Source organism: Salvelinus fontinalis, chromosome 29 (assembly GCF_029448725.1).
Source record: "Salvelinus fontinalis isolate EN_2023a chromosome 29, ASM2944872v1, whole genome shotgun sequence".
NCBI lineage: Eukaryota > Metazoa > Chordata > Actinopteri > Salmoniformes > Salmonidae > Salvelinus > Salvelinus fontinalis.
Genome location: NC_074693.1, coordinates 24,538,357 through 24,565,376, shown reverse-complemented (window position 1 = coordinate 24,565,376; position 27,020 = coordinate 24,538,357). Strand labels below are relative to the sequence as shown.

The 27,020-nt window shown below is 44.6% G+C and overlaps 1 protein-coding gene across 1 annotated transcript; it reads right to left on the bottom strand.

Annotated features, from left to right (window-relative positions):
• Positions 1-694: 694 nt before the first annotated feature.
• Positions 695-27,020, bottom strand: LOC129827674 (sodium/hydrogen exchanger 6-like). Its single transcript, XM_055888720.1, has 16 exons — positions 26,262-27,020; positions 24,149-24,348; positions 23,445-23,522; positions 22,910-22,986; positions 22,673-22,785; positions 22,168-22,273; positions 13,276-13,417; positions 10,703-10,808; positions 10,488-10,576; positions 10,252-10,365; positions 9,892-10,003; positions 5,737-5,890; positions 5,497-5,527; positions 5,311-5,396; positions 5,015-5,120; positions 695-4,732 (listed from the first exon to the last, which is right to left on the bottom strand). Exons 1-16 carry the CDS (start codon positions 26,551-26,553, stop codon positions 4,454-4,456), a joined length of 2,085 nt encoding a protein of 694 aa, XP_055744695.1. The 5' UTR covers positions 26,554-27,020; the 3' UTR covers positions 695-4,453.

The following is a 27,020-nucleotide window of genomic DNA, read 5'->3' as shown; positions in this document are numbered from 1 at the left end:
ATGACTGGAAGTCTATGGGTACTAGCACCCATAGGATTCCAGTCATTGCGCTAACACTAGTTAGCATTGGCTTGTGAAACTACCTCCATACTGGACACAGAGACATTCAAATAGTATCCGAGTTCATCAGACTCTGGGGAAGTATCATTGCCAAAATCCCAGAGTATCCCCTTAACCCAGACCATAACCACACAGCTAACCGTATGCCTAACCCTAACCTTAATGAAGACGTAAAAGATAATTGTTTTCATCCTTTATTTAGATTATAGACCATTTGACTTTGTGGCTGTGGTAACATCTCCAAGTGCACCTCCCATACCTACATCTGCCCTGGGAAGAAAACTTACTACACCTCAGCCTGTCAGTCCATGTGAAGGATGGGCTATTCTCTATGGAGAGGTGAAAAAATAAAAGAGATGGCTGAGACTCAGGCTGTCCATAGGGGGAATGTGATACACTGTTAGGGGTTGAAGGCCAAGGCTGGTGGAGAAATTACTGGGATGAATTCAGTTTTTCCTGTTCTTATTCCCGGCCAAACCTTAGGGGAAGGTTAGGACTGGACTTTCTGGATCTGGTAAGCCATTAGCTAACATTACATTCTTCCACCAGGACATGTTCAGAGGCAAACCAGACCGGGTCAACATCATCATGCTGATGTGAAATCAGCAGGTCTATAAGGAGACATTACAGAGGGTTCAATCAAAAGCACAGGCTGTGTTTATTGACCATTGCACGCAACTTGAACAGGTGAGAATATTTACAGAGATGTAAACAGTCAGTACCTGCAACACTGAGGAAGCACAGTGTGACACACACAGCGAAGTAGCAGTATAAACACATCGGACAGTCTGAAAACACAGAGTACAACAAGCCCCTTTGGTCAGCTACTTCAGACTAGTATCAACATGTTAATTACAAGTTACCATAGTTACCATTCATCTTTCAAAACAATAGAACACATACTGTAAGAACAGTACAGGCAAGGTATAAGGTGACCTATAATGGGTCTTTTTTGACATTACATTACTTCATATGTTAGTTATAGACTGGTACACAGTCCTGATCTTGCTTGATTTCTTTTTTCCTTAAAGTGAAGACGGAGTCAGTGGCATGGAAAAGCAAGGAGGCCAATCTTGTTTCTCTTGGTTACATAGATCATAACCTGTGCATCAATGGATACAACCCTTCAGGTCGTGACCTCTGACAGTTATGACATGACCATGAGTTTCTACTAAAAATCATAATTCACAGGATTCATGTCAATTCCTTCATAACCCCAACAAAAGCCCCTTAAAAACAGCAACACAAACATGACAAATGGAACTTACAAGACAAATCTAACTCAGACAAAGGTTTCTTAAAAGACAAGTGCAAATGCTGCGCCATCGCGGACACTCGCCTTATTTCCCTTCTTCCTCAAGAATAAACAAAACAGAGAGAGAAAAAAAACGATATATAAAATGGTGGGAAGAAAAATCATTTCCTGCACATTGTGGTGTCAAGAGGCATGCTTGATAAAAATAAAAAAGGAGACCACACGTCGTCAGAGGTTCCTGCACAACAGGAGATAACACTAAGTGGTACACTGCCTTCCTCTACCCCTCCCTCCCCAGGTGCGAAAGTGAATAACATTGAATATAGGTAGAATGTCCACTATTTCTCTCTACCTCCCTTTCCTCTGCTCCTACCCCGTCCCTCTCTTTGTACTTCCCTCCTACTCTGCCCTCGCTCTCTTTCTCTCCTTTGTAATGCTGTCTGGCACAGGACCTGATTCCATCCACATCAACAGTGCGTCGTCAGGGTGGTGTCCGGTCAACACTTCCTGTTATACCACATTAACAGCCACCACTGATCCCAGACCCGTCACAGAGCAAACCCCCATGTAGCCAAGCAGCTAAAAGGAGCTACTCACTCTGGTGCCAGACATCAGCTATAAATAAACCCAGCCCCCATACATTGTAGCGCGAGGCATATAGGATACATTAGAATCTAATATAACCTATTGTTTGATTATTTTACACAAATAAAGTATTGCACACATACATTTTTCTACAACCATTTCATTTTCTTCAACTGATCCCTACCAGCTTTTCTCTAAATATCTACTCTGAATCATAGAAACACAGAAATGATTGCTTCAAACATATCTTCATATCATTTCAATAACAAATATGTCTGTAGTTTTGGATCATTTAAAATCTAAATGTTATGAGTCCAACTGGCCTATTCAAGTTGTTTCTGATAGTATGTACCAATCCTTTGTCACGGCATACAGTACCAGGGACAATATAGTCAATGACTCAAGGCAGTTAACAGTTGAACTGCGGTCCACTACATACAGTGTGGCTGCAGCACCTCAACAATGTTTAACATGGACATACTCAGGCCATTTCCATAAATAATCCAACCAAGCAAATTCGATTTGAAATAGAATTGAATAAGAAATTAATGTTTATCCAGATAAATTTGCCAAAAACAAAGCAAATTAGATCCTTAATTATGAGCTACTGTAACATGTTCCCTCTAGTACTCCTGTAACTAAACCAGATAGATCTCAGCCAATAGGAAGCAAGGGCTTAGCCCAGATGGAAGTACACACTAGGTTTGATTTGAGTAACATTTCAATCCCCAATGTCAAATATACACCATGTTACACGTGTATAGTGTTAGAATTACAGTGAAAACGAGGATGTAGCTAAAGTACTTATAGTATGTTGCAAAATACAGCAGGTTTTTTCAGGCTGCCTGCACTCAATTTTCATCAAATGTCAATGAAGGAGGAATGGCACCAACTTTCACCGTACAGGACATTTAGAACTCGCACTCGAAACGACAGCCCTTTTTTCTGCTTCTGTGGTGAGTGACATCAGCTTCTAAAAGAAGATGTCAAAACCTCCCAAAGTCACAGTCTGAGGTCATTGTGGGAGATCCAAGACGTGTGCTAGGTTACACAGAGCGAGCTGAATTATATTGTTAGCTTGGTTGAACCAGGCTAGAACATCGTTAACTATCTACAGACCAATGGCTCAAAACACAGGCAGCCTGTCAGCCGTAGAGAGGTCGCCACCCAGTGGACGGAGGAGTGTATCACTTCTAAAAAGGGAACATAAACTAGTGGTCACTCAGGCACTTGATTCTAACCGTATGCATAGCAACACAATGCAACGCCGAGCCACTAAGTCAGCCAGCATCCCTTGGATCACACAGAGAAGGCAGCAACATTCAGAATCAGACCCCAAAACAGGGCTACAAAACTCAGTCAGCCCCTCGACCTACCCACTCCCCACGCATTACAAAAAACAACGTTATTATGCACCCTGTGATACAGAGACAAATAGTATTAGCTAAGCTAGCTGTTGCACTGTGACCTCCACATACAGACTAATGCATGCGTATAGACGACTCTGCAGCGCTACGGTGAGCAGATTGCCACGTGCTTTCATTGGGTCCTGTTAGAAGACAAACTGAGAAAAGCTATCGGTTTAACCAAATCAAAAGGAAACATGAATAAATGATTCGTATTATAATGATGGCGACAGGAGTAGAAATTAACAAACAATAATGAGGTAGACATGGATTAACCACTTGAGAAACTCAAAGAGGAGAGGCAGTGGGGGAGAGAGAGAGACAGATGAGGAGCGGTATGAGAGAAGAGGAAAGACAGAGAGAGAGAGAGGAGAGAGAGAGAGACAGATGAGGAGCGGTATGAGAGAAGAGGAAAGACAGAGAGAGAGAGAGGAGAGAGAGAGACAGATGAGGAGCGGTATGAGAGAAGAGGAAAGACAGAGAGAGAGAGGAGAGAGACAGATGAGGAGCGGTATGAGAGAAGAGGAAAGACAGAGAGAGAGAGACAGATGAGGAGCGGTATGAGAGAAGAGGAAAGACAGAGAGAGAGAGACAGATGAGGAGCGGTATGAGAGAAGAGGAAAGACAGAGAGAGAGAGGAGAGAGAGAGACAGATGAGGAGCGGTATGAGAGAAGAGGAAAGACAGAGAGAGAGAGGAGAGAGAGAGAGACAGATGAGGAGCGGTATGAGAGAAGAGGAAAGACAGAGAGAGAGAGAGACAGATGAGGAGCGGTATGAGAGAAGAGGAAAGACAGAGAGAGAGAGAGACAGATGAGGAGCGGTTTGAGAGAAGAGGAAAGACAGAGAGAGAGAGGAGAGAGAGAGAGACAGATGAGGAGCGGTATGAGAGAAGAGGAAAGACAGAGAGAGAGAGGAGAGAGAGAGAGACAGATGAGGAGCGGTATGAGAGAAGAGGAAAGACAGAGAGAGAGAGGAGAGAGAGAGAGACAGATGAGGAGCGGTATGAGAGAAGAGGAAAGACAGAGAGAGAGGAGAGAGAGGAGAGAGAGAGAGACCAGTCTCTTGCTGATCTTAGTTGATCTAATTCCTGCGGGGAGCAGGACGTAGAGTGAATTGGTCATCTGGCTAGCTGTTCTCTCTTTCGCCTCACATCCGCATGCGGTGTCGTGGGTCGGCGAGCGGGGGCTCGGAGTCGTCCATGGGCAGGACAAGACGAGTACCCCTCATCACCAGCTCGTGGTCCCCGTACGTCAGCTCGCGGTCCAGGTCGTCAGCGGAGATGACGGCGGAGGTGGTGCCCGCGGGCCCGGCACTGGTGTGGGCGCCGCTGGCGTCCGTGCTCACAGTGATGTCACCGTAGGTCAGGCTGATGTCCCCGTCTGTCAGGATGAGGTCCGAGTCGTCGTCCTTCAGCTGGCACTCGTTCTGGTGGCAGGAAAGAAACATTTCAAAATAGGTTACCACTAGATGACACTTTGATTATGACAGTTCTCACTAATCAAATACTCCTGCTATAAGTGAACTAATGCTTTAGCTTTGATGAAATTAGCAACTCCTCATTTGCGTTCATTCAAATATACACTATCCGCTGTGATACTCATTAAAACAAAGAAGAAAACACTTCCTCACTACATGTCATTACTATTACCATAATCCCCCTAACAGGGTCACAGGGTTAATAGGAACACATGGTTGGTGGGGCCTGACCTCATAGGCCTGTGGGCTGGTGAGACATCTGGCCAGTGGTCCACAGCAGGCAGGCATGGTGACGGTGAGTGGGGGGCCGCTGTGGGTCAGGATGGGCTTCAGGTAGCTGGAGAGGGCGTAGAGTCAAGGCCTCAACTGTGTCACTTAGTAACAAAACAAACTGCTCAAATATGTAATGGGAGAGTACTATAGGAGAACCATCCGCCTCTTCTTCAGTACACCACTGCTGTCGGCTAGTATGTTATTGTATATATATGTGCAACTACTGCAATCAAATATATGACATCAAAGGATACTTGTGGTCAAAGTTGTACCAGATCCTGAAGAGCCAGGCACTCTCGTGTTTGGTGCTCCGCCGCTCTGATCCCTCTGTAATGCTCATCTGACGAGACACACAAGACTGATACAGCGATCCACTCAGAACAACAGACGATTACAGCATTCAAGTCAAATAACTCAACTTTCAGAGTCTTAATACTCACTGTGTTATCTGCGTCCGAATCGACTCCAACACTGTTACAAACGCAGATACACATAAATGAGTCGACCAGATCACAGTGGTCACAGACGATCATAATGAATATGGACAGGCAACCTTATGTGCTTTGTGTATCCTCGATTAGAATAAACATCAATTCAACAAAGGTTCCGTTTGAAGGTGACAAAAATAAATAGGCAGACACCAACATCCCCTAACCTTTGACCACCCGCGGTGGACCTACCGTATGTGCTGGCAGGAGAGCATCTGAGTGGTTCCCCCTCCACAGACCCACACAGTGAAGAAGACGATGAGGAGGGTGGTGGTGAACATCATCTGACGGGCGTACGTAGCCGTGTCCCGGATGGAAAGGGCAAAGGTCATCGCCCCGCGCAGACCTGTGGAGGAAGACAAATCAAATTGGTCACACATATTATTGCGGGTGTAGCGAAATGCTTGTGGATAATGTAAGAAATAACACAAAAAAACTAAATACTGCAAAGTTGCTTAGGAGCCTGGATTCTTCTGGAAACAAGGAGGGGTAATATTGTGTGTGTGTGTGTGTGTGTCTCTCCACAAGTAATATCACTTAAAATAGCTTTTTGTTAGATAACGTCACTGGTGTGGGAACTCTGAACATTTCCAATTATAGTGATCACATGACAATCAGTTAAACAGGTCCATAGGGGTCATTGAAACAACAGGTGCTGGTATGACTCAAGTTACTACATTAATATTCTATAAAGGATGTACTGTATTAGCAAAACAGCATCTCCTAAATCACCGGACAAACAAAAGCAGACTCATAAATGAACATATATATATTTTTTTAAAGCTTTAGGACAAAAATTGGGACGATATTTCAAAAAATTCCCGAAACATATTTTACATACCGTCGTGGCCAAAAGTTTTGAGAATGACACAAATATTAATTTTCACAAGTCTGCTGCCTCAGTGTCTTTAGATATTTTTGTCAGATGTTACTATGGAATACTGAAGTATAATTACAAGCATTTCATACTGACAATTACATTAAGTTGATGCAAAAAGTCAATATTTGCAGTGTTGACCCTTCTTTTTCAAGACCTCTGCAATCCGCCCTGGCATGCTGACAATTAACTTCTGGGCCACATCCTGACTGATGGCAGCCCATTCTTGCATAATCAATGCTTGGAGTTTGTGGGTTTTTGTTTGTACGCCCGCCTCTTGACGATTGACCACAAGTTCTCAATGGGATTAAGGTGGGGAGTTTCCTGGCCATGGACCCAAAATATCAATGTTTTGTTCCCCGAGCCACTTAGTTATCACTTTTGTTCGTCAACAAACTGTTCCTGGATGCTTGGGAGAAGTTGCTCTCAGAGGATGTGTTGGTACCATTCTTTATTCATGGCTGTGTTCTTAGGAAAAATTGTGAGTGAGCCTACTCCCTTGGCTGAGAAGCAACCCCACACATGAATGGTCTCAGGATGCTTTACTGTTGGCATGACACAGGACTGATGGTAGCGCTCACCTTGTCTTCTCCGGACAAGCTTTTTTCCGGATGCCCCAAACAATTGGAAAGGGGATTCATCAGAGAAAATGACTTTACCCCAGTCCTCTGCAGTCCAATCCCTGTACCTTTTGCAGAATATCAGTCTGTCCCTAATGTTTTTCCTGGAGAGAAGTGGCATCTTTGCTGCTCTTCTTGACACCAGGCCATCCTCCAAAAGTGCCATTCCTGAGCAAGCTCTGTACTGGTGGTGCCCCGATCCCACAGCTGAATCAACTTTAAGGGACGGTCCTGAGACTTGCTGGACTTCCTTGGGCGCCCTGAAGCCTTCTTCACAACAATTGAACCGCTGTCCTTGAAATTCTTGATGATCCGATAAATGGTTGATTTTGGTACATTCTTCTTTTTTTCTTTTCTTACCCCTTTTTTCTCCCCAATTTCATGGTATCCAATTAGTTACAGTCTTGTCTCATCGCTGCAACTCCCGTACGGACTCGGGAGAGGCGAAGGTCGAGAGCCATGCGTACTCCGAAACACAACCCAACAGCACTGCTTCTTGACACAACGCACATCCAACCCGGAAACCAGCCGCACCAATGTGTCGGAGGAAACACCGGTCAGCGTGCACTGCGCCCGGCCCGCCACAGGAGTCGCTGGTGCGCGATGAGACAAGGATATCCCTGCCGGCCAAACCCTCCCTAACCCGGACGACGCTGGGCCAATTGTGCGTTGCCCCATGGACCTCCCGGGCGCGGCCGGCTGCGACAGAGCCTGGGCTCGAACCCAGAATCTCTGGTGGCACAGCCTTAGACCACTGCACCACCCGGGAGGCCCCTTAGGTGCAATCTTACTGGCAGCAATATCCTTGCCTGTGAAGCCCTTTTTGTGCAAAGAAATTATGACGGCACGTGTTTCCTTGCAGGTAACCATGGTTGACAGAGGAAGAACAATGATTCCAAGCACCACCCTCCTTTTGAAGCTTCCAGTCTGTTATTCGAACTCAATCAGCATGACAGAGTGATCTTCAGCCTTGTCCTCGTCAACACACACCTGTGTTAACAAGAGAATCACTGGCATGATGTCAGCTGGTCCTTTTGTGGCAGGGCTGAAATGCAGTGGAAATGTTTTTCGGGGATTCAGTTCATTTGCAATGCAAAGAGGGACTTTGCAATTAATAGCAATTCATCTGATCACTCCTCATAACATTCTGGAGTATATGCAAATTGCCATCATACAAACTGAGGCATTAGACTTTGTGAAAATTAATATTTGTGTCATTCTCAAAACTTTTGGCCACGACTGTACAGTACCAGTCAAAGGTTTGGACACACCTACTCATTCCAGGTTTTCCTTTATTTTTACATTGTAGAATAATAGTGAAGACATCAAAATTATGAAATAATACATACGGAGTAACCAAAAAGTGTTAAACAAATCAAAATATATTTTATATTTGAGATTCTTCAAAGTAGCCATCCTTCGCCTTGATGACAGCTTTGCAGACTCTTGGCATTTTCTCAACCAGCTTCATGAGGAAGTCACCTGGAAAGCATTTCAATTAACAGGTGTACCTTGTTAAAAATTAATTTGTGGAATTTCTTTCCTTCTTAATGCATCTGAGCCTGTTGTGTTGTGACATGGTAGGGGTGGTATACAGAAGATAGCCTTATTTGGTAAAAGACCAAGTCCATATTATGGCAAGAACAGCTCAAATAAGTAAAGAGAAATGACAGTCCATCATTACTTTAAGATATGAAGGTTAGTCAATACAGAACATTTAAGAGCAGTCACAAAAAACATCAAGTGCTATGATGAAACTGGTTCTCATGAGGACCGCCACAGGAAAGGGAAACCCAGAGTTACCTCTGCTGCAGAGGATAAGTTCATTAGAGTTACCAGCCTCAGAAATTGCAGGCCAAATAAATGCTTCACAGAGATCAAGTAACAGACACACCTCTACATCAACTGTTCAGAGGAGACTGCATGAATCAGGCCTTCATGGTCAAATTGCTGCAAAGAAACCACTACTAAAGAACACTACTCTGTCTTTGTGAGACGCAGAGTAGGTGAACGGATGATCTCTGCATGTGTGGTTCCCACCGTGAAGCATGGAGGTGGTGTGATGGTATGGGGGTGCTTTGCTCGTGACACTGTCAGTGATTCATTTAGAATTCAAGGCACTTATAACCAGCATTGCTACCACAGCATTTTGCAGCGATACGCCATACCAGCTGGTTTTCGCTTAGTGGGACTATCATTTGTTTTTCAACAGGACAATGACCCAACACACCTCCAGGCTGTGTAAGGACTGTTTGATCAAGGAGCATGATGAGTGCTGCATCAGATGACCTGGCCTCCACAATGAGATGGTTTGGGATGAGTTGGACCACAAAGTGAAGGAAAAGTAGACAAGTGCTCAGCATATGTGGGAACTCCTTCAAGACTGTTGGAAAAGCATTCCTTATGAAGCTGGTTGAGAGAATGCCAAGAGTGTGCAAAGCTGTCATCAAGGCAAAGGGTGGCTACTTTGAAGAGTCTAAAATATATTTTGATTTGTTTAACACTTTTTTGGTTACTACATGCGTCCACATGTGTTATTTCATAGTATTTAATGTCTTCACTATTATTCTACAATGTATAAAATAGTAAAAATAAAGAAAAACCCTTGAATAAGTAGGTGTGTCTAAACTTTTGACTGGTACTGTATATATAACTGTGGCTGATATTTCATCCCCGGAAATCCTGAAATTGGAGAGAAAGGGATAGCTTATTTTCCTTCACACGCCTTTTCTCTTCAAGTAAATACAAAGCTATTTATTCTGGTGACTGAACTTAAGCTGCAATTTATGAGAAAAGGAAATTGACAAACTGTGGCGCCAGATCTCTGTCTGACCACGTCACACACTGTACCAGCAAACATCATCATGTGTTGGAAGTTGGAGCTGATCTTGTTCCTGCGTCCCAGGTTGAGCAGGAAGGACAGGGGGTAGATGTTGGCTGCTCTTCCCAGGAACACTGCCAGCTGGGAGGAGAACACTGTCAAGGAGGCCTCCAAACAGTCCAGAGAAACAAAGAAACCCCTCCAGTCTACTGAATATTTGCACTAGAAAAAAACATTAAAAAGCTATAGAATTTTGGTTCTTACCATGACCTTTCTGGTTTCACCAACTTTACATGCAATATGGTCCATACGCCACATTAACTGCCTACAGTGCTACTAAATCAAAAGTTGAATATTAATTGAAGTATTATAGTTTTGAGTAAAGATACGAAAGCCCCGACGATGAAGGCGGGGTTGAAGATGTGGTTCTTGAAAGTGAACAACGCCAGACCCATGTAGGAGAAGATGAAATTCTCCGCCAGGAAGTTCAGCAGCTCAAACAACTACAGGACAACACAAAAACAACCTTTCAGGGACTCTGATGGAACATCAACATTTAGCAGATGACATTGCTGTCCAAAGTAGCTTGCCCGTAAATAACTGCAACGGTAAACGTTGTCCTCACCTGTTTGGTCCTGTCCTGGGACTCAGGGGACAGGTTGTTGAAGGTGTAGTGAGCCTGAGTGATCCCACAGAACAGCACCGCCACCACACCTGCACACACAACATCAAGCAGACACACCCACATCGTGATTAACCATAATAAGCTGGGTGATGAAAAATAACCCGTGGGGTGGGACCATGACCTGAGCGTAGCTTTGCGGTAAGATGAGGGTTTACCTGTGAAGCCACAGGCCTCAGCCATTAAGAAGGTGCTCCAGGACATGAGGAAGAAGAGAGCCGTCTCCAGGAGCTGGAAGTCTCTCAGCTTAGTGAACTTAGTGACGTGAGGAGAACAGTCAAGGAGAAAACACGACATGAAACACTACACTGACATTAGGAACACCTGCTATTTCCATGACAGACTGACCAGGTGAATCCAGGTGAAAGCTATGATCCCTTATTGATGTCACTTGTTAAATCCACTTCAAATCAGTGTCGACGAAGGGGAGGAGACAGGTTAAAGAAAGATTTTTAAGCCTCCAGACCTGGATTGTGTATGTGTGCCATTCAGAGGGTGAATGGGCAAGACAAAAATATCTAAGTGCCTTTGAACAGGGGTATGGTAGTAGCTGCCAGGCGCACCGGTTTGAGTGTGTCAAGAACTGCAACGCTGCTGGGTTTCACCCTCAACAGTTTCCTGTGTGTATCAAGAATGGTCCACCACCCAAAGGACATCCAGCCAACTTGACACAACTGTGGGAAGTATTGGAGTCAACATGGGCCAGCATCCCTGTGGAACACTTGACACCTGTTGAGGGCAACTCAATACTGGGAAGGTGTTCCTAATGTTTTATACATTTAGTGTATACACTACACAACTCACTATACACTAGCTATTGCCACCATGGCAGAGATGGAGAAGAATGGCTCAGAGAGCGTGGCCAATTCTCAGTTCCCACATTTCATGGAGGAAGTGAAAATTGCAGTGAACTAGTTTTGAAATGGAAGGTAGTTTTATCTGTTTTGCTTTGGGTTTTTTTTTACAGAGAAGCTTAGAGAATTAAGTTCAACATATAGCAACAAGCAAGTTGATAATACCAAAAACCATAACTTAATACATTCTAATACAAGAACAAAAGCATTTCCATCTGTTTCTAACCTTGATGTTATTGCAAAATCAATATATATACACTGCTCAAAAAAATAAAGGGAACACTTAAACAACACAATGTAACTCCAAGTCAATCACACTTCTGTGAAATCAAACTGTCCACTTAGGAAGCAACACTGATTGACAATAAATTTCACATGCTGTTGTGCAAATGGAATAGACAAAAGGTGGAAATTATAGGCAATTAGTAAGACACCCCCAAAAAAGGAATGGTTCTGCAGGTGGTGACCACAGACCACTTCTCAGTTCCTATGCTTCCTGGCTGATGTTTTGGTCACTTTTGAATGCTGGCGGTGCTCTCACTCTAGTGGTAGCATGAGACGGAGTCTACAACCCACACAAGTGGCTCAGGTAGTGCAGTTCATCCAGCATGGCACATCAATGCGAGCTGTGGCAAAAAGGTTTGCTGTGTCTGTCAGCGTAGTGCCCAGAGCATGGAGGCGCTACCAGGAGACAGACCAGTACATCAGGAGACGTGGAGGAGGCCGTAGGAGTGCAACAACCCAGCAGCAGGACCGCTACCTCCGCCTTTGTGCAAGGAGGTGCACTGCCAGAGCCCTGCAAAATGACCTCCAGCAGGCCACAAATGTGCATGTGTCAGCATATGGTCTCACAAGGGGTCTGAGGATCTCATCTCGGTACCTAATGGCAGTAAGGCTACCTCTGGCGAGCACATGAAGGGCTGTGCGGCCCCACAAAGAAATGCCACCCCACACCATGACTGACCCATCGCCAAACCGGTCATGCTGGAGGATGTTGCAGGCAGCAGAACGTTCTCCAAGGTGTCTCCAGACTCTGTTACGTCTGTCACATGTGCTCATGTGCTCAGTGTGAACCTGCTTTCATCTGTGAAGAGCACAGGGCGCCAATGGCGAATTTGCCAATCTTGGTGTTCTCTGGCAAATGCCAAACGTCCTGCACGGTGTTGGGATGTAAGCACAACCCCCACCTGTGGACGTGGGGCCCTCATACCACCCTCATGGAGTCTGTTTCTGACCGTTTGAGCAGACACATGCACATTTGTGGCCTGCTGGAGGTCATTTTGCAGGGCTCTGGCAGTGCACCTCCTTGCACAAAGGCGGAGAAGCGGTCCTGCTGCTGGGTTGTTGCCCTCCTACGGCCTCCTCCACGTCTCCTGATGTACTGGCCTGTCTCCTGGTAGCGCCTCCATGCTTTGGACACTACGCTGACAGACACAGCAAACCTTTTTGCCACAGCTCGCATTGATGTGCCATCCTGGATGAACTGCACTACCTGAGCCACTTGTGTGGGTTGTAGACTCCGTCTCATGCTACCACTAGAGTGAAAGCACCGCCAGCATTCAAAAGTGACCAAAACATCAGCCAGGAAGCATAGGAACTGAGAAGTGGTCTGTGGTCACCACCTGCAGAACCATTCCTTTTTTGGGGGTGTCTTACTAATTGCCTATAATTTCCACCTTTTGTCTATTCCATTTGCACAACAGCACGTGAAATTTATTGTCAATCAGTGTTGCTTCCTAAGTGGACAGTTTGATTTCACAGAAGTGTGATTGACTTGGAGTTACATTGTGTTGTTTAAGTGTTCCCTTTATTTTTTTGAGCAGTGTATTTCTAGACACTCAAATCACACAGGAAGTATATCACTGCGTAAAGGATATGAGTGCTGTCATGACCCCGGTGGCCACCCCCAGGGCGAATGATCCACTGAAAACACCCAGGAACACCCCGAAAGACTTCAACATGGCCATCACCTCAAAGGTGTGACTGTTGTCCCCCTCCGGCTGGTACGCCACGATGGACCTGGTACAAACACAGTCAATATTAGAAAAGGTACAACATAACAGAACAGTTCAGGTGCCCTATGTGGGTGGATGAAGTGTTATAAGGCTGGAAATGAAATACTGGTATGTACTATAGCATTTCTGGAGCCTAGAAATGAATGTGCCTTGCTTGCAGAATACTTAAAGAAAACATGGATAATTTGGTATAATTACAGAACTAGAGAGCTGCTTTACAATGTGCTTTCATCCTGAGAAGGTTGAAAGTCTTGAATCATCTGCAACCCATTGATATCAGAACCAAGGTATGGTATATTCCTACAGACCAGGGGAGGGCTTAATCCTAGTGGACCCATAACTGATGATCATAATGATCCTAGTGGTCCCCATAACTGATGATCAGAATGATCCTAGTGGTCCCCATAACTGAAGATCAGAACGATCCTAGTGACCAAAGACTACACTGTATAGTACTACTACTACCGTTTGCATGCCCAGTCTGTTTGAAGTGCAGATGGATCTCTTAAGCAAATACGGTGTGGCTTGCTTTCATAGTTTCATATGAAAATCATTAAGGAATGATGAGATTGTATTACAGTATGTAAATATTTGTGTATGGACATCTGCTAGTAAGTACTGTACGTGATGCCATTCGTTTAGTAGCAATGTGCTACACTAGAGGGTTCTATAGGTATTCCAGCTACCAAGTCGGATCCATCTTCCGGTATTCCAGCTACCAAGTCGGATCCATCTTCCGGTATTCCAGCTACCAAGTCGGATCCATCTTCCGGTATTCCAGCTACCAAGTCGGATCCATCTTCCGGTATTCCAGCTACCAAGTCGGATCCATCTTCCGGTATTCCAGCTACCAAGTCGGATCCATCTTCCGGTATTCCAGCTACCAAGTCGGATCCATCTTCCGGTATTCCAGCTACCAAGTCGGATCCATCTTCCGGTTATCCAGCTACCAAGTCGGATCCATCTTCCGGTATTCCAGCTACCAAGTCGGATCCATCTTCCGGTATTCCAGCTACCAAGTCGGATCCATCTTCCGGTATTCCAGCTACCAAGTCGGATCCATCTTCCAGTATTCCAGCTACCAAGTCGGATCCATCTTCCGGTATTCCAGCTACCAAGTCGGATCCATCTTCCGGTATTCCAGCTACCAAGTCGGATCCATCTTCCTGTATTCCAGCTACCAAGTCGGATCCATCTTCCGGTATTCCAGCTACCAAGTCGGATCCATCTTCCGGTATTCCAGCTACCAAGTCGGATCCATCTTCCGGTATTCCAGCTACCAAGTCGGATCCATCTTCCGGTATTCCAGCTACCAAGTCGGATCCATCTTCCGGTATTCCAGCTACCAAGTCGGATCCATCTTCCGGTATTCCAGCTACCAAGTCAGATACATCTTCCGGTATTCCAGCTACCAAGTCAGATACATCTTCCGGTATTCCAGCTACCAAGTCAGATACATCTTCAGGTATTCCAGCTACCAAGTCAGATACATCTTCAAGTATTCCAGCTACCAAGTTAGATATATCTTCAGGTATTCCAGCTACCAAGTCAGATATATCTTCAGGTATTCCAGCTACCAAGTCAGACACATCTTCAGGTATTCCAGCTACCAAGTTAGATATATATTCAAGTTAGATTCATCTATCCCTAAGAACTTTGGCAGAAACACTTCAACAGCTTTTCATTCAATTCAAACTGGAGGAACTATTAGGCCTAGATTTTGAAACTGGTAAAATATGGGGAACCACTCATGAAAGATTAGCTGAAGCTTGGAATTAGTGATGTTAGATAACATGTCAAAATCCAAATGGAGTCAATGGAATGGAAACCACTTGTTTTATGTGCTTGATACCATTCCAATGAATCCATTACAGCCATTATTATGAGCCGTCCTCCCCTCAGCAGCCTCCACTGGACGTAACAACAAACTTGTATCGCCCAAACAGCAAACCACCAGGACTCCATACCACCAGAACCGGGTTGCAGTTTTAATTGGTGCCTCAAGATTTTCCCTAATGCATACCTCTGGATCTAATATGGGCTCAATACTCAACACTTTTAGGTTCTGCAAACACCTGACGAACTTTGATTTGAGAGAACTATCCCTTTCTGGGTTGTACTTGTGCTGTGGTTCATATCTGCTATATGGAGTGTAATAGCTGGTCATTTGCCGTGCATGTTCTAACGACGCAAAAAGAAACCACTACAAAAGCACTGAGCTAGCAAACCAGTTCATGGGAATGTCTCGCGTCGCCGCCACACCCTCTACCCACTGATTGGCTCCAGGGGCGTGCCGCACCCCCGCACTGAGCCAACCATAACACAACCGAATTCTGAAATAATAAGAGTTCCCGGCAGAGGGAATGTAGTGGTTAGGGTTACCAAAAGGTCAGCCTCACAGTATTAATATTAGGCTTGTTATTGGTATAGTGCCAGGTCACACACAGGACAATCCATACCAACAAGTTGTTTGAGGGTGTCTGTGTGCGCATGTCCATGAACCTGTGTGGGTGTGTAGGCGAGACATTCCCATGAACTGGTTTGCTAGCTCAGTGCTTTTGTAGTGGTTTCCATCCTCAGTTTTCTCCTATCACAACCATTCAACTCAGCTTCACCTGTGACGTCACTTCCTGTTGAATCTGCAGACGTGTTGCTGTGCGTTTTGTTGCTGTGCGATTTGCTGCGAACTTTACTTTACTTTGCTAGCTGACAACTTTACGTTTTTTGTTTTGTTTCTGTTTTTAATTACCGTTTATATTTTTAGTTTTTCCATCGCAACTTTTTTCCCTCATTCAACCTTTTCACTCCGGACGCTTTATCTGGACATGGTTCGTCAACACCTTCAACAGCCGAAGCTAAGTAGTAACATTAACATGATGTCTTCTAATTGCAGTCGCTGTACTCATAATATACAGGAGAACGATCGCCTTACGGCGAAAATAGCTGTGCTGCAAGCCCAGCTTCAGACGCAATCGTTAGGCAAGGGTATTTTCAGTGTAGGAAAGGAAGAAACAGCGTCTGTGCCACCAGTAAGTACAGATAGTAACGTTAGTATAAATCCCCCCGCACAGTCCCCGCAGCCGGACAACTTTCTCATGGCTTCTGGAGGGAAATGCTGTTGGAATGCTCAACCGGTGTCGCTCATTCAGCCGACAGAAACTTTCAACCGGTTTTCCCCATTATGTAGCGAGTCGGAGTCTGAGTCTGAGTCTTCTCTTGTCTCTACTCCTCCCGTTACGGGGTCTGAGACGCCGAAGGCTCCCACCGTTAGCTCTGACAAATTGAAAACCCTAGTCATTGGCGACTCCATTACCCGCAGTATTAGACTTAAAACGAATCACCCAGCGATCATACACTGTTTACCAGGGGGCAGGGCTACCGACGTTAAGGCTAATCTTAAGATGGTGCTGGCTAAAGCTAAATCTGGCGAGTGTAGAGAGTATAGAGATATTGTTATCCACGTCGGCACCAACGATGTTAGGATGAAACAGTCAGAGGTCACCAAGTGCAACATAGCTTCAGCGTGTAAATCAGCTAGAAAGATGTGTCGGCATCGAGTAATTGTCTCTGGCCCCCTCCCAGTTAGGGGGAGTGACGAGCTCTACAGCAGAGTCTCAGCACTCAATCGCTGGTTGAAAACTGTTTTCTGCCCCTCCCAAAAGATAGAATTTGTAGATAATTGGCCCTCTTTCTGGGACTCACCCACAAACAGGACCAAGCCTGACCTGCTAAGGAGTGACGGACTCCATCCTACCTGGAGGGGTGCTCTCATCTTATCTACCAACATAGATAGGGCTCTAACTCCTTTAGCCCCACAATGAAATAGGGTGCAGGCCAGGCAGCAGGCTGTTAGCCAACCTGCCAGCTTAGTGGAGTCTGCCAATAGCACAGTCAGTGTAGTCAGCTCAGCCATACCCATTGAGACTGTGTCTGTGCCTCGACCTAGGTTGGGCAAAACTAAACATGGCGGTGTTCGCCTTAGCAATCTTATTAGGATAAAGACCTCCTCCATTCCTGCCATTATTGAAAGAGATCGTGATACCTCACATCTCAAAATAGGGTTACTTAATGTTAGATCCCTCACTTCAAAGGCAGTCATAGTCAATGAACTAATCACTGATCATAATCTTGATGTGATTGGCCTGACTGAAACATGGCTTAAGCCTGATAAATTTACTGTGTTAAATGAGGCCTCACCTCCTGGTTACACTAGTGACCATATCCCCCGTGCATCCCGCAAAGGCGGAGGTGTTGCTAACATCTACAATAGCAAATTTCAATTTACAAAAAAAAAAATGGCGTTTTCGTCTTTTGAGCTTCTAGTCATGAAATCTATGCAGCCTACTCAATCACTTTTTATAGCTACTGTTTACAGGCCTCCTGGGCCATATACAGCGTTCCTCTCTGAGTTTCCTGAATTCCTATCAGACCTTGTAGTCATAGCAGATCATATTCTAATTTTTGGTGATTTTAATATTCACATGGAGAAGTCCACAGACCCACTCCAAAAGTCTTTCGGAGCCATCATCGACTCAGTGGGTTTTGTCCAACATGTCTCTGGACCTACTCACTGCCACAGTCATACTCTGGACCTAGTTTTGTCCCATGGAATAAATGTTGTAGATCTTAATGTTTTTCCACATAATCCTGGACTATCGGACCACCATTTTATTACGTTTGCAATCGCAACAAATAATCTGCTCAGTCCCCAACCAAGGAGCATCAAAAGTCGTGCTATAAATTCTCAGACAACACAAAAATTCCTTGATGCCCTTCCAGACTCCTTCTGCCTACCCAAGGACGTCAGAGGACAAAAATCAGTTAACCACTTAACTGAGGAACTCAATTTAACCTTGCGCAATACCCTAGATGCAGTTGCACCCCTAAAAACGAAAAACATTTGTCATAAGAAACTAGCTCCCTGGTATACAGAAAATACCCGAGCTTTGAAGCAAGCTTCCAGGAAATTGGAACGGAAATGGCGCCACACAAAACTGGAAGTCTTCCGACTAGCTTGGAAAGACAGTACCGTGCAGTACCGAAGAGCCCTCACTGCTGCTCGATCATCCTACTTTTCCAACTTAATCGAGGAAAATAAGAACAATCCAAAATTTCTTTTTGATACTGTTGCAAAGCTAACTAAAAAGCAGCATTCCCCAAGAGAGGATGGCTTTCACTTCAGCAGTAATAAATTCATGAACTTCTTTGAGGAAAAGATCATGACCATTAGAAAGCAAATTACGGACTCCTCTTTGAATCTGCGTATTCCTCCAGGGCTTAGCTGTCCTGGATCTGCACAGCTCTGCGAGGGCCTGGGATCGGGAGAGACACTTAAGTGTTTTAGTACTATATCTCTTGACACAATGATGAAAATAATCATGGCCTCTAAACCTTCAAGCTGCATACTGGATCCTATTCCTACTAAACTGCTGAAGGAGCTGCTTCCTGTGCTTGGCCCTCCTATGTTGAACATAATAAACAGCTCTCTATCCACCGGATGTGTACCAAACTCACTAAAAGTGGCAGTGATAAAGCCTCTCTTGAAAAAGCCAAACCTTGACCCGGAAAATATAAAAAACTATCGGCCTATATCGAATCTTCCATTCCTCTCAAAAATTTTAGAAAAAGCTGTTGCGCAGCAACTCACTGCCTTTCTGAAGACAAACAATGTATACGAAATGCTTCAGTCTGGTTTTAGACCCCATCATAGCACTGAGACTGCACTTGTGAAGGTGGTAAATGACCTTTTAATGGCGTCAGACCGAGGCTCTGCATCTGTCCTCGTGCTACTAGACCTTAGTGCTGCCTTTGACACCATCGATCACCACATTCTTTTGGAGAGACTGGAAACCCAAATTGGTCTACGCGGACAAGTTCTGGCCTGGTTTAGATCTTACCTGTCGGAAAGATATCAGTTTGTCTCTGTGAATGGTCTGTCCTCTGACAAATCAACTGTACATTTCGGTGTTCCTCAAGGTTCCGTTTTAGGACCACTATTGTTTTCACTATATATTTTACCTCTTGGGGATGTTATTCGAAAACATAATGTTAACTTTCACTGCTAGGCGGATGACACACAGCTGTACATTTCAATGAAACATGGTGAAGCCCCAAAATTGCCCTCGCTAGAAGCCTGTGTTTCAGACATAAGGAAGTGGATGGCTGAAAACTTTCTACTTTTAAACTCGGACAAAACAGAGATGCTTGTTCTAGGTCCCAAGAAACAAAGAGATCTTCTGTTAAATCTGACAATTCATCTTGATGGTTGTAAAGTCGTCTCAAATAAAACTGTGAAGGACCTCGGCGTTACTCTTGACCCTGATCTCTCTTTTGACGAACATATCAAGACTGTTTCAAGGACAGCTTTTTTCCATCTACGTAACATTGCAAAAATCAGAAATTTTCTGTCCAAAAATGATGCAGAAAAATTAATCCATGCATTTGTTACTTCTAGGTTAGACTACTGCAATGCTCTACTTTCCGGCTACCCGGATAAAGCACTAAATAAACTTCAGTTAGTGCTAAATACGGCTGCTAGAATCCTGACTAGAACCAAGAAATTTGATCATATTACTCCAGTGCTAGCTTCCCTACACTGGCTTCCCGTTAAGGCAAGGGCTGATTTCAAGGTTTTACTGTTAACCTTTAAAGCGTTACATGGGCTTGCTCCTACCTATCTTTCCGAGTTGGTCCTGCCGTACATACCTACACGTACGCTACGGTCACAAGACGCAGGCCTCCTAATTGTCCCTAAAATTTCTAAGCAAACAGCTGGAGGCAGGGCTTTCTCCTATAGATCTCCATTTTTATGGAACAGTCTGCCTACCCATGTGAGAGACGCAGACTCAGTCTCAACCTTTAAGTCTTTACTGAAGACTTATCTCTTCAGTAGGTCATATGATTGAGTGTAGTCTGGCCCAGGAGTGTGAAGGTGAACGGAAAGGCTCTGGAGCAACGAACCGCCCTTGCTGTCTCTCCAGGGCCGGTTCCCCTCTCTCCACTGGGATTCTCTGCCTCTAACCCTGTTACTGGGGCTGAGTCACTGGCTTGCTGGTGCTCTTTCATGCCGTCCCTAGGAGGGGTGCGTCACTTGAGTGGGTTGAGTTACTGACGTGAACTTCCTGTCTGGGTTGGCGCCCCCCCCTTGGTTGTGCTGTGGTGGAGACCTTTGTGGGCTATACTCGGCCTTGTCTCAGGATTGTAAGTTGGTGGTTGAGGATATCCCTCTAGTGGTGTGGGGGCTGTGCTTTGGCAGAGTGGGTGGGGTTATATCCTTCCTGTTTGGCCCTGTCCGGGGGTTTCTTCGGATGGGGCCACAGTGTCTCCTGACCGCTCCTGTCTCAGCCTCCAGTATTTATGCTGCAGTAGTTTATGTGTCGGGGGGCTAGGGTCAGTTGGTTATACCTGGAATACTTCTCCTGTCTTATCCAGTGTCCTGTGTGAATTTAAGTATGCTCTCTCTAATTCTCTCGTTCTCTCTTTCTCTCTGAGAACCTGAGCCCTAGGACCATACGTCAGGACTACCGGGCATGCTGACACCTTGCTGTCCCTAGTCCGCCCGGCCTTGCTGCTATTCCAGTTTCAACTGTTTCTGCCTGCGGTTACGAAACCCCTACCTGTCCCAGACCTGCTGTTTTCAACTCTTAATGATCGGCTTTGAAAAGCCAACTGAGATTTATTCCTGATTATTATTTGACCATGCTTGTCATTTATGAACATTTTGAAAATCTTGGCTCTCTCTAATTTTCTCCTTCTCTCTTTCTCTCGGAGGACCTGAGCCCTAGGACCATACGTCGGGACTACCGGCCGTGGTGACTCCTTGCTGCCCCCAGTCCGCCTGGCCTTGCTGCTATTCCAGTTTCAACTCTTCTGCCTGCGGTTATGGAACCCCTACCTGTCCCAGACCTGCTGTTTTCAACTCTTAATGATCGGCTATGAAAAGCCAACTGAGATTTATTCCTGATTATTATTTGACCATGCTTGTCATTTATGAACATTTTGAAAATCTTGGCTCTCTCTAATTTTCTCCTTCTCTCTTTCTTTCTCTCGGAGGACCTGGGCCCTAGGACCATGCGTCGGGACTGCCGCCCGTGGTGACTCCTTGCTGTCCCCAGTCCGCCTGGCCTTGCTGCTATTCCAGTTTCAGCTGTTCTGCCTGCGGTTATGGATCCGCCACCTGTCCCAGACCTGTTGTTTTTCAACTCTTAATGATCAGCTATGAAAAGCCAACTGAAAATTATTCATGATTATTATTTGACCATGCTTGTCACTTATGAACATTTTTGAACATCTTGGCATAGTTCTGTTATAATCTCCACCCGGCACAGCCAGAAGAGGACTGGCCACCCCTCATAGCCTGGTTCCTCTCTAGGTTTCTTCCTAGGTTTTGGCCTTTCTAGGGAGTTTTTCCTAGCCACCGTGCTTCTACACCTGCATTCTAGCTGTTTGGGGTTTTAGGCTGGGTTTCTGTACAGCACTTCGAGATATTATCTGATGTACGAAGGGCTATATAAAATAAAATTGATTGATTGATTGATTGTAGGCCAAACACCCCCTTATCCTGCCCAAATTATATATTTTTAAATAATTTAAAAACAGTTTCAAAGCACATCTGTTGAAAGATGAGGTTTGTCAGCCAAAGCTTCAAAACAATGGATCGCAAAGACAAACACAGAACTTCACAACGTGAGTGTGTACACACAGGCGCACAGACAGACGGTAGACAGGTGTGTCAGGTTAAGACGGAGGACTCACGAGGACAGCACCACGGCCACGGCGTCGTTGAGAACGCTCTCTCCAAACAGCAGAACGTACAGATCCACGTCCACCTGCAGCTCATTGAAGATGGCCAGCACCGTCACTGCAGGACGAGAGACACAGTAACCCACGTTAGACTGCCTACAGAATGGCACAATCACATGCAGATGGACCCCCAAGACCACATTCTAGAACGTAAGACGGGCAACATATAGTTGGCAACATTCTACTAAAAACAACCCACAAATAGTGCCCTATAGGTTAGAAATCACTGGTGGTGTGTGCAGTCATAACATTCAGTACATCAGCCTATGCTATATTCCACAACTCACATTATTCCAGTCACGGAAATAATTAGTTGCAGTGCATGTATTTGCAGCTTGTGAATCAGGAAAACCCCCTTTAAATAACTATGTATGAACTAGGCATATTACTAGTGAAGCAAGCGGTTGAGCATTATGTAGTGTACTAAAGAGGTGACTGAGGTGAACGGGGTCTGTACCGGGGTCAGTAGCAGAGACGATGGCTCCAAACAACAGGCAGTCAGTGAAGAAGAAGTCCCCATTAAGCTGTCCCACTTGCTTCATCAGCGTGACACAGCCATACATCAGCAACCTGCACAGAGACAGAGATCACGCTACTTCAGCTGAGCATTTCTCTGACATGTCACACAAAGGACTAAAGGTGCATAAACACACAGATGTAATGCATACATGTATAATGCAGGGTATAAACTCACCCAATGATGAAACATGATATGACTGTTCCCAGAAAGGCATAGGCTAGGATGGAGCCCATGTTCCTGAAGAAGTGTCTCTGGGAGAATTAGATGAAGGATTAGGCCTAAATATTACCCAGGAACAAATCAACACTGTGATTTAACTATCATTTAATGCTGCAATATGTAACTTTTTGGGCGACCTGACCAAATTCACATGGAAATGAGTGTTATAGATCTGTCATTATCATTGAGAGCAAGTCTAAGAAGTGGTAAATCTGTTCTGTGTGCACTATTTCTATGCTCCCCATATTTAAGTTTAGTTTTTGTATCTTTTACTTTTGGTTTTGTACACCAGCTTCATCTGAAAATACAATATTTGTGGTTCTGGAAAATATTTCTCACTGCGGTTTAGATGGTAAAATGATTATCTACACTATACTTGCTTGTTTTATCACAAACTGAATTTTGGCAAACTGTTAGCATTTTAGCAACCAGGAAATGGCAGAGCGATTTCTGCATAGGGCATCTTTAAACAACTAATTACATGTCTTACCCTCTTCAGACTGTAGCCGGCATGGAAGATGATGGGGGGCAGGAGGATGTTAAAGAACACTTCGGGGTCAAAGGTCACCTATAGAAAAGAGGAAAAACACAAGAGGGATTGTATTACATGACTGAACTGTAGTGTCCCACTGACTATGGAGGACTACAACTAATAAAACATGTTATTATTAGTTAGAATCTAATTATAACTAACAAGGGTTCTAAATCCCTTTTCAATTGTGTTGATGGATGAAAATAGAGCTAGTTGTTATGTTTGTTAATCCAATGTCCTACGGTTAGGCCTAGTTCTGATCAAGCCTCTTTAGGCTGACATCAACTCTAAGTCCTAAATGGCATCAAGGAAAGGTTTATTTTCTCTGATCAGGTGACACAGTGTTTGCATAGAACAGAGATGAATAGTGCTCTGTAGGCTACCTCAGGACATGACTGATTACATATGCTATGCTCCGAGTTAGACACAGTCTCATGAGTGTGTGTCAGACAGTGAGTAAGTGTGGAAAATGTCTAGGGAAAGATTGAGAAGGAAATATGTCAACAAAGGCAACCTACTTGCCTGATTCGTACTAAGCCTCCTAAACAGCACTTCAGATATGAAGAAACACTTTCAGACAACAACCATGCCATCTGTAAGCATCCACTGTTTTGGTCAGTCAAGCCATTCATAACTAGGACCACATCTGTTTGGGACTCTACCTTGCGAAGCATCTCGTTGTCTTGTACATCATTGATCTCAGAGGGGCTGATCTCACCCTTCAGACTGTACTCGTAAAACTTGCCACTGACGTTGACGAGCAGTGTGGGCGGGCTGGCATTGACATGGCAACTGAGGGTGACGTTACTAATGTCACGGGGTACGTGGATACCATAGCGCAGGACCACCCCAACCAGCACACCTGGAGGGAGAGAGAGGGAACAGAGGGAATTAAATGGGGTGAACAAACACAGAATTGCACGTATGAAAGCCCCTACAGTACATGGCACAAGGTAACCCATGCTAACTGGGTTCACATTTGTCCTCTCCACCCTTAAAGCTGGTACAGCAGCACCTTGTGAATTGTAAATAAATAACCAGGTAACAGGCTTCAGGGACGTGCATGGAGTAGAGAGTACTATACTAAACTACAGTAAAACACTGAAGCAAGTTGGACCTTCCTGGGTGTATAACACAGAACGGTATGGGTTTAGTGCATGCACAGTCGCATAACTGATCAGGCATGAATATTGTTTCCCAACAACAGAGATGTACACTGAACAAAAACATAAACGCAACAGGTAAAGTGTCGGTCCCATGTTTCATGAGCTGAAATAAAAGCTCCCAGAAATGTTCCATACACAAATAAAGCATATTTCTCTCAAATCTTGTGCACAAATTAGTTTACATCCCTGTTAGTGAGCATTTCTCCTTTGCCAAGATAATCCATCCACCTGACAGGTGTAGCATATCAAGATGCTGATTAAAAAGAATGATCATTACACAGGTGTACCTTGTGCTGGGGACAATACAATTGTGCCGTTTTGTCACACAACGCCAGATGTCTCAAGTTGAGGGAGTGTGCAATTGGCATGATGACTGCAGGAATGTCCACCAGTGCTGTTGCCAGAGAATTGAATGTTAATTTCTCTACCATAAGCTGCCTCCAATGTCGCTTTAAAGAATTTGGCAGTACGTCCAACCGGCCTCACAACCGCAGACCACGTGTAACCACGCCATCCCAGGACCTCCACATCTAGCTTCTCCACCTGCGGGAACATCGGAGACTAGCCAGCCGGAAAACTGATGAAACTGTGGGCTTGCAAAACCGAATAAATTCTCTCAGGGAAGCTCATCTGCATGCTCGTCGTCCTCATCAGGGTCTTGACCTGACTGCAGCTCGGCGTCATAACCAAATTCAGTGTGCAAATGTGCATGATAATGCACGGCCCCATGTCGCAAGGATCTGTACACAATTCCTGTGAGCTGAAAATGTCCCAGTTCTTCCATGGCCTGCATAATCACCAGACATGTCACCCATTGAGCTTGTTTGGGATGCTCTGAATCAACATGTATGACAGCGTGTTCCAGTTTCCAACAATATCCAGCAACTTCGCACAGCCATTGAAGAGGAACGGGACAACATTCCACAGGCCACAATCAACAACCTGGTCAAACTCTATGCGACCAAGATGTGTCGCGCTGCATGAGGCAAAAAACGGTGGTCATACCGACTGGTTTTCTGATCCATGCCCCTACTTATTTTTTTTTTTTTAAAGGTTTCTGTGACCAACAGATATCTGTATACCCAGTCATTTGAAATGCATAGATTAGGGCCTAAATAATTTATTTCAATCGACTGATTTCCTTCTATGAACTAACTCAGTAAAATCTTGAAATTGTTGCATGAGTTTATATTTTTGTTCAGTATAACAGTGATACAGCCATTCTAGGACTCACATTGACCTAGCTAGGCATTATGGTGTCTCTACCGCATCCCTATAGGAATGACAACACTGTCAGCATATTTCCAGGTAATGTTAAAGGAATACTGTGAGAGTTAGTCCTTGTTCTACTTCCTCAGAGTCAGATGAACCCGTGAATACCATTTTTTTATTTCTCTGCGTGCAGTATGAATGAAGTTAGCGGTAGTTTCGCCAGACAATGGTAACTAGCGTTAGCGCAATGACTGTGAGTCTACAGGTATATTAGAAATGCTACGTAAAGATGCAATGACCTGTATAGCTAACTACATAAACAATATGCCGATGAGTAATAACAATATCAATGACATAATGCAGTCTCCTGACAAGTGGGCCTCTCACCCATACTCACCATAGATCATAGCTAGTCCCGTTTCATGCAAAAACCTGAAACGACGGTGCTTGAATAACCATATAGTTAAAATCGTAAGGGTTAGGAGCATGATGAAAATCAGCAGGTCGGCACTGTCTTGTCTGTGGTTATCTTCAACCTTCCTCTCTGTTACGATGTTCTCCATGGCACTATCCTCTGCCCTGCAAACACTGATGCAGAACGACAAACAGGTTAGAACGGTCAAGGCTAACGTCTTCGACATCTTCCGAGTAGCGTTGACTCTGAATTTATTGTAACCCATGTTGAACATTCAATATTCAAGATAGTAGCTAGGTTGCCGTTATTCAATGTTTCTAGATATATATTTCATGCGAGATAACTAAGCGGAGACAGCAACAGTAGATTGATGTTTTCCTTCTCTTCGGTGGGGTTTATCGGCGGTTGGCATCAAACGTTATGGTGCATTATCGCCACCTTCTGTACTGGAGTATGGGCCAGAGGCAGGGAGAAACTAAATCCTACCTGCCAGCCCCGTTGCTTAAAAAAAATATAACAACATATTTGAGACTATATCTAATAAAGTTCTACTCAATATAATCTTTAAAATTATTTCCTGTATCCCCTTCTCCCCCATACTAGGTCTCAGCCTCTCTCTTTCCTCTGATACTGCCCACACTGTAGCAATACATGCTCCACGGTCTCTGTTTCCTGGCAATAATCACACTTTCCTGTTGGATTCTTTCCTTAATCTTCTAAAATAGCCTCCTCTCTTCTGTC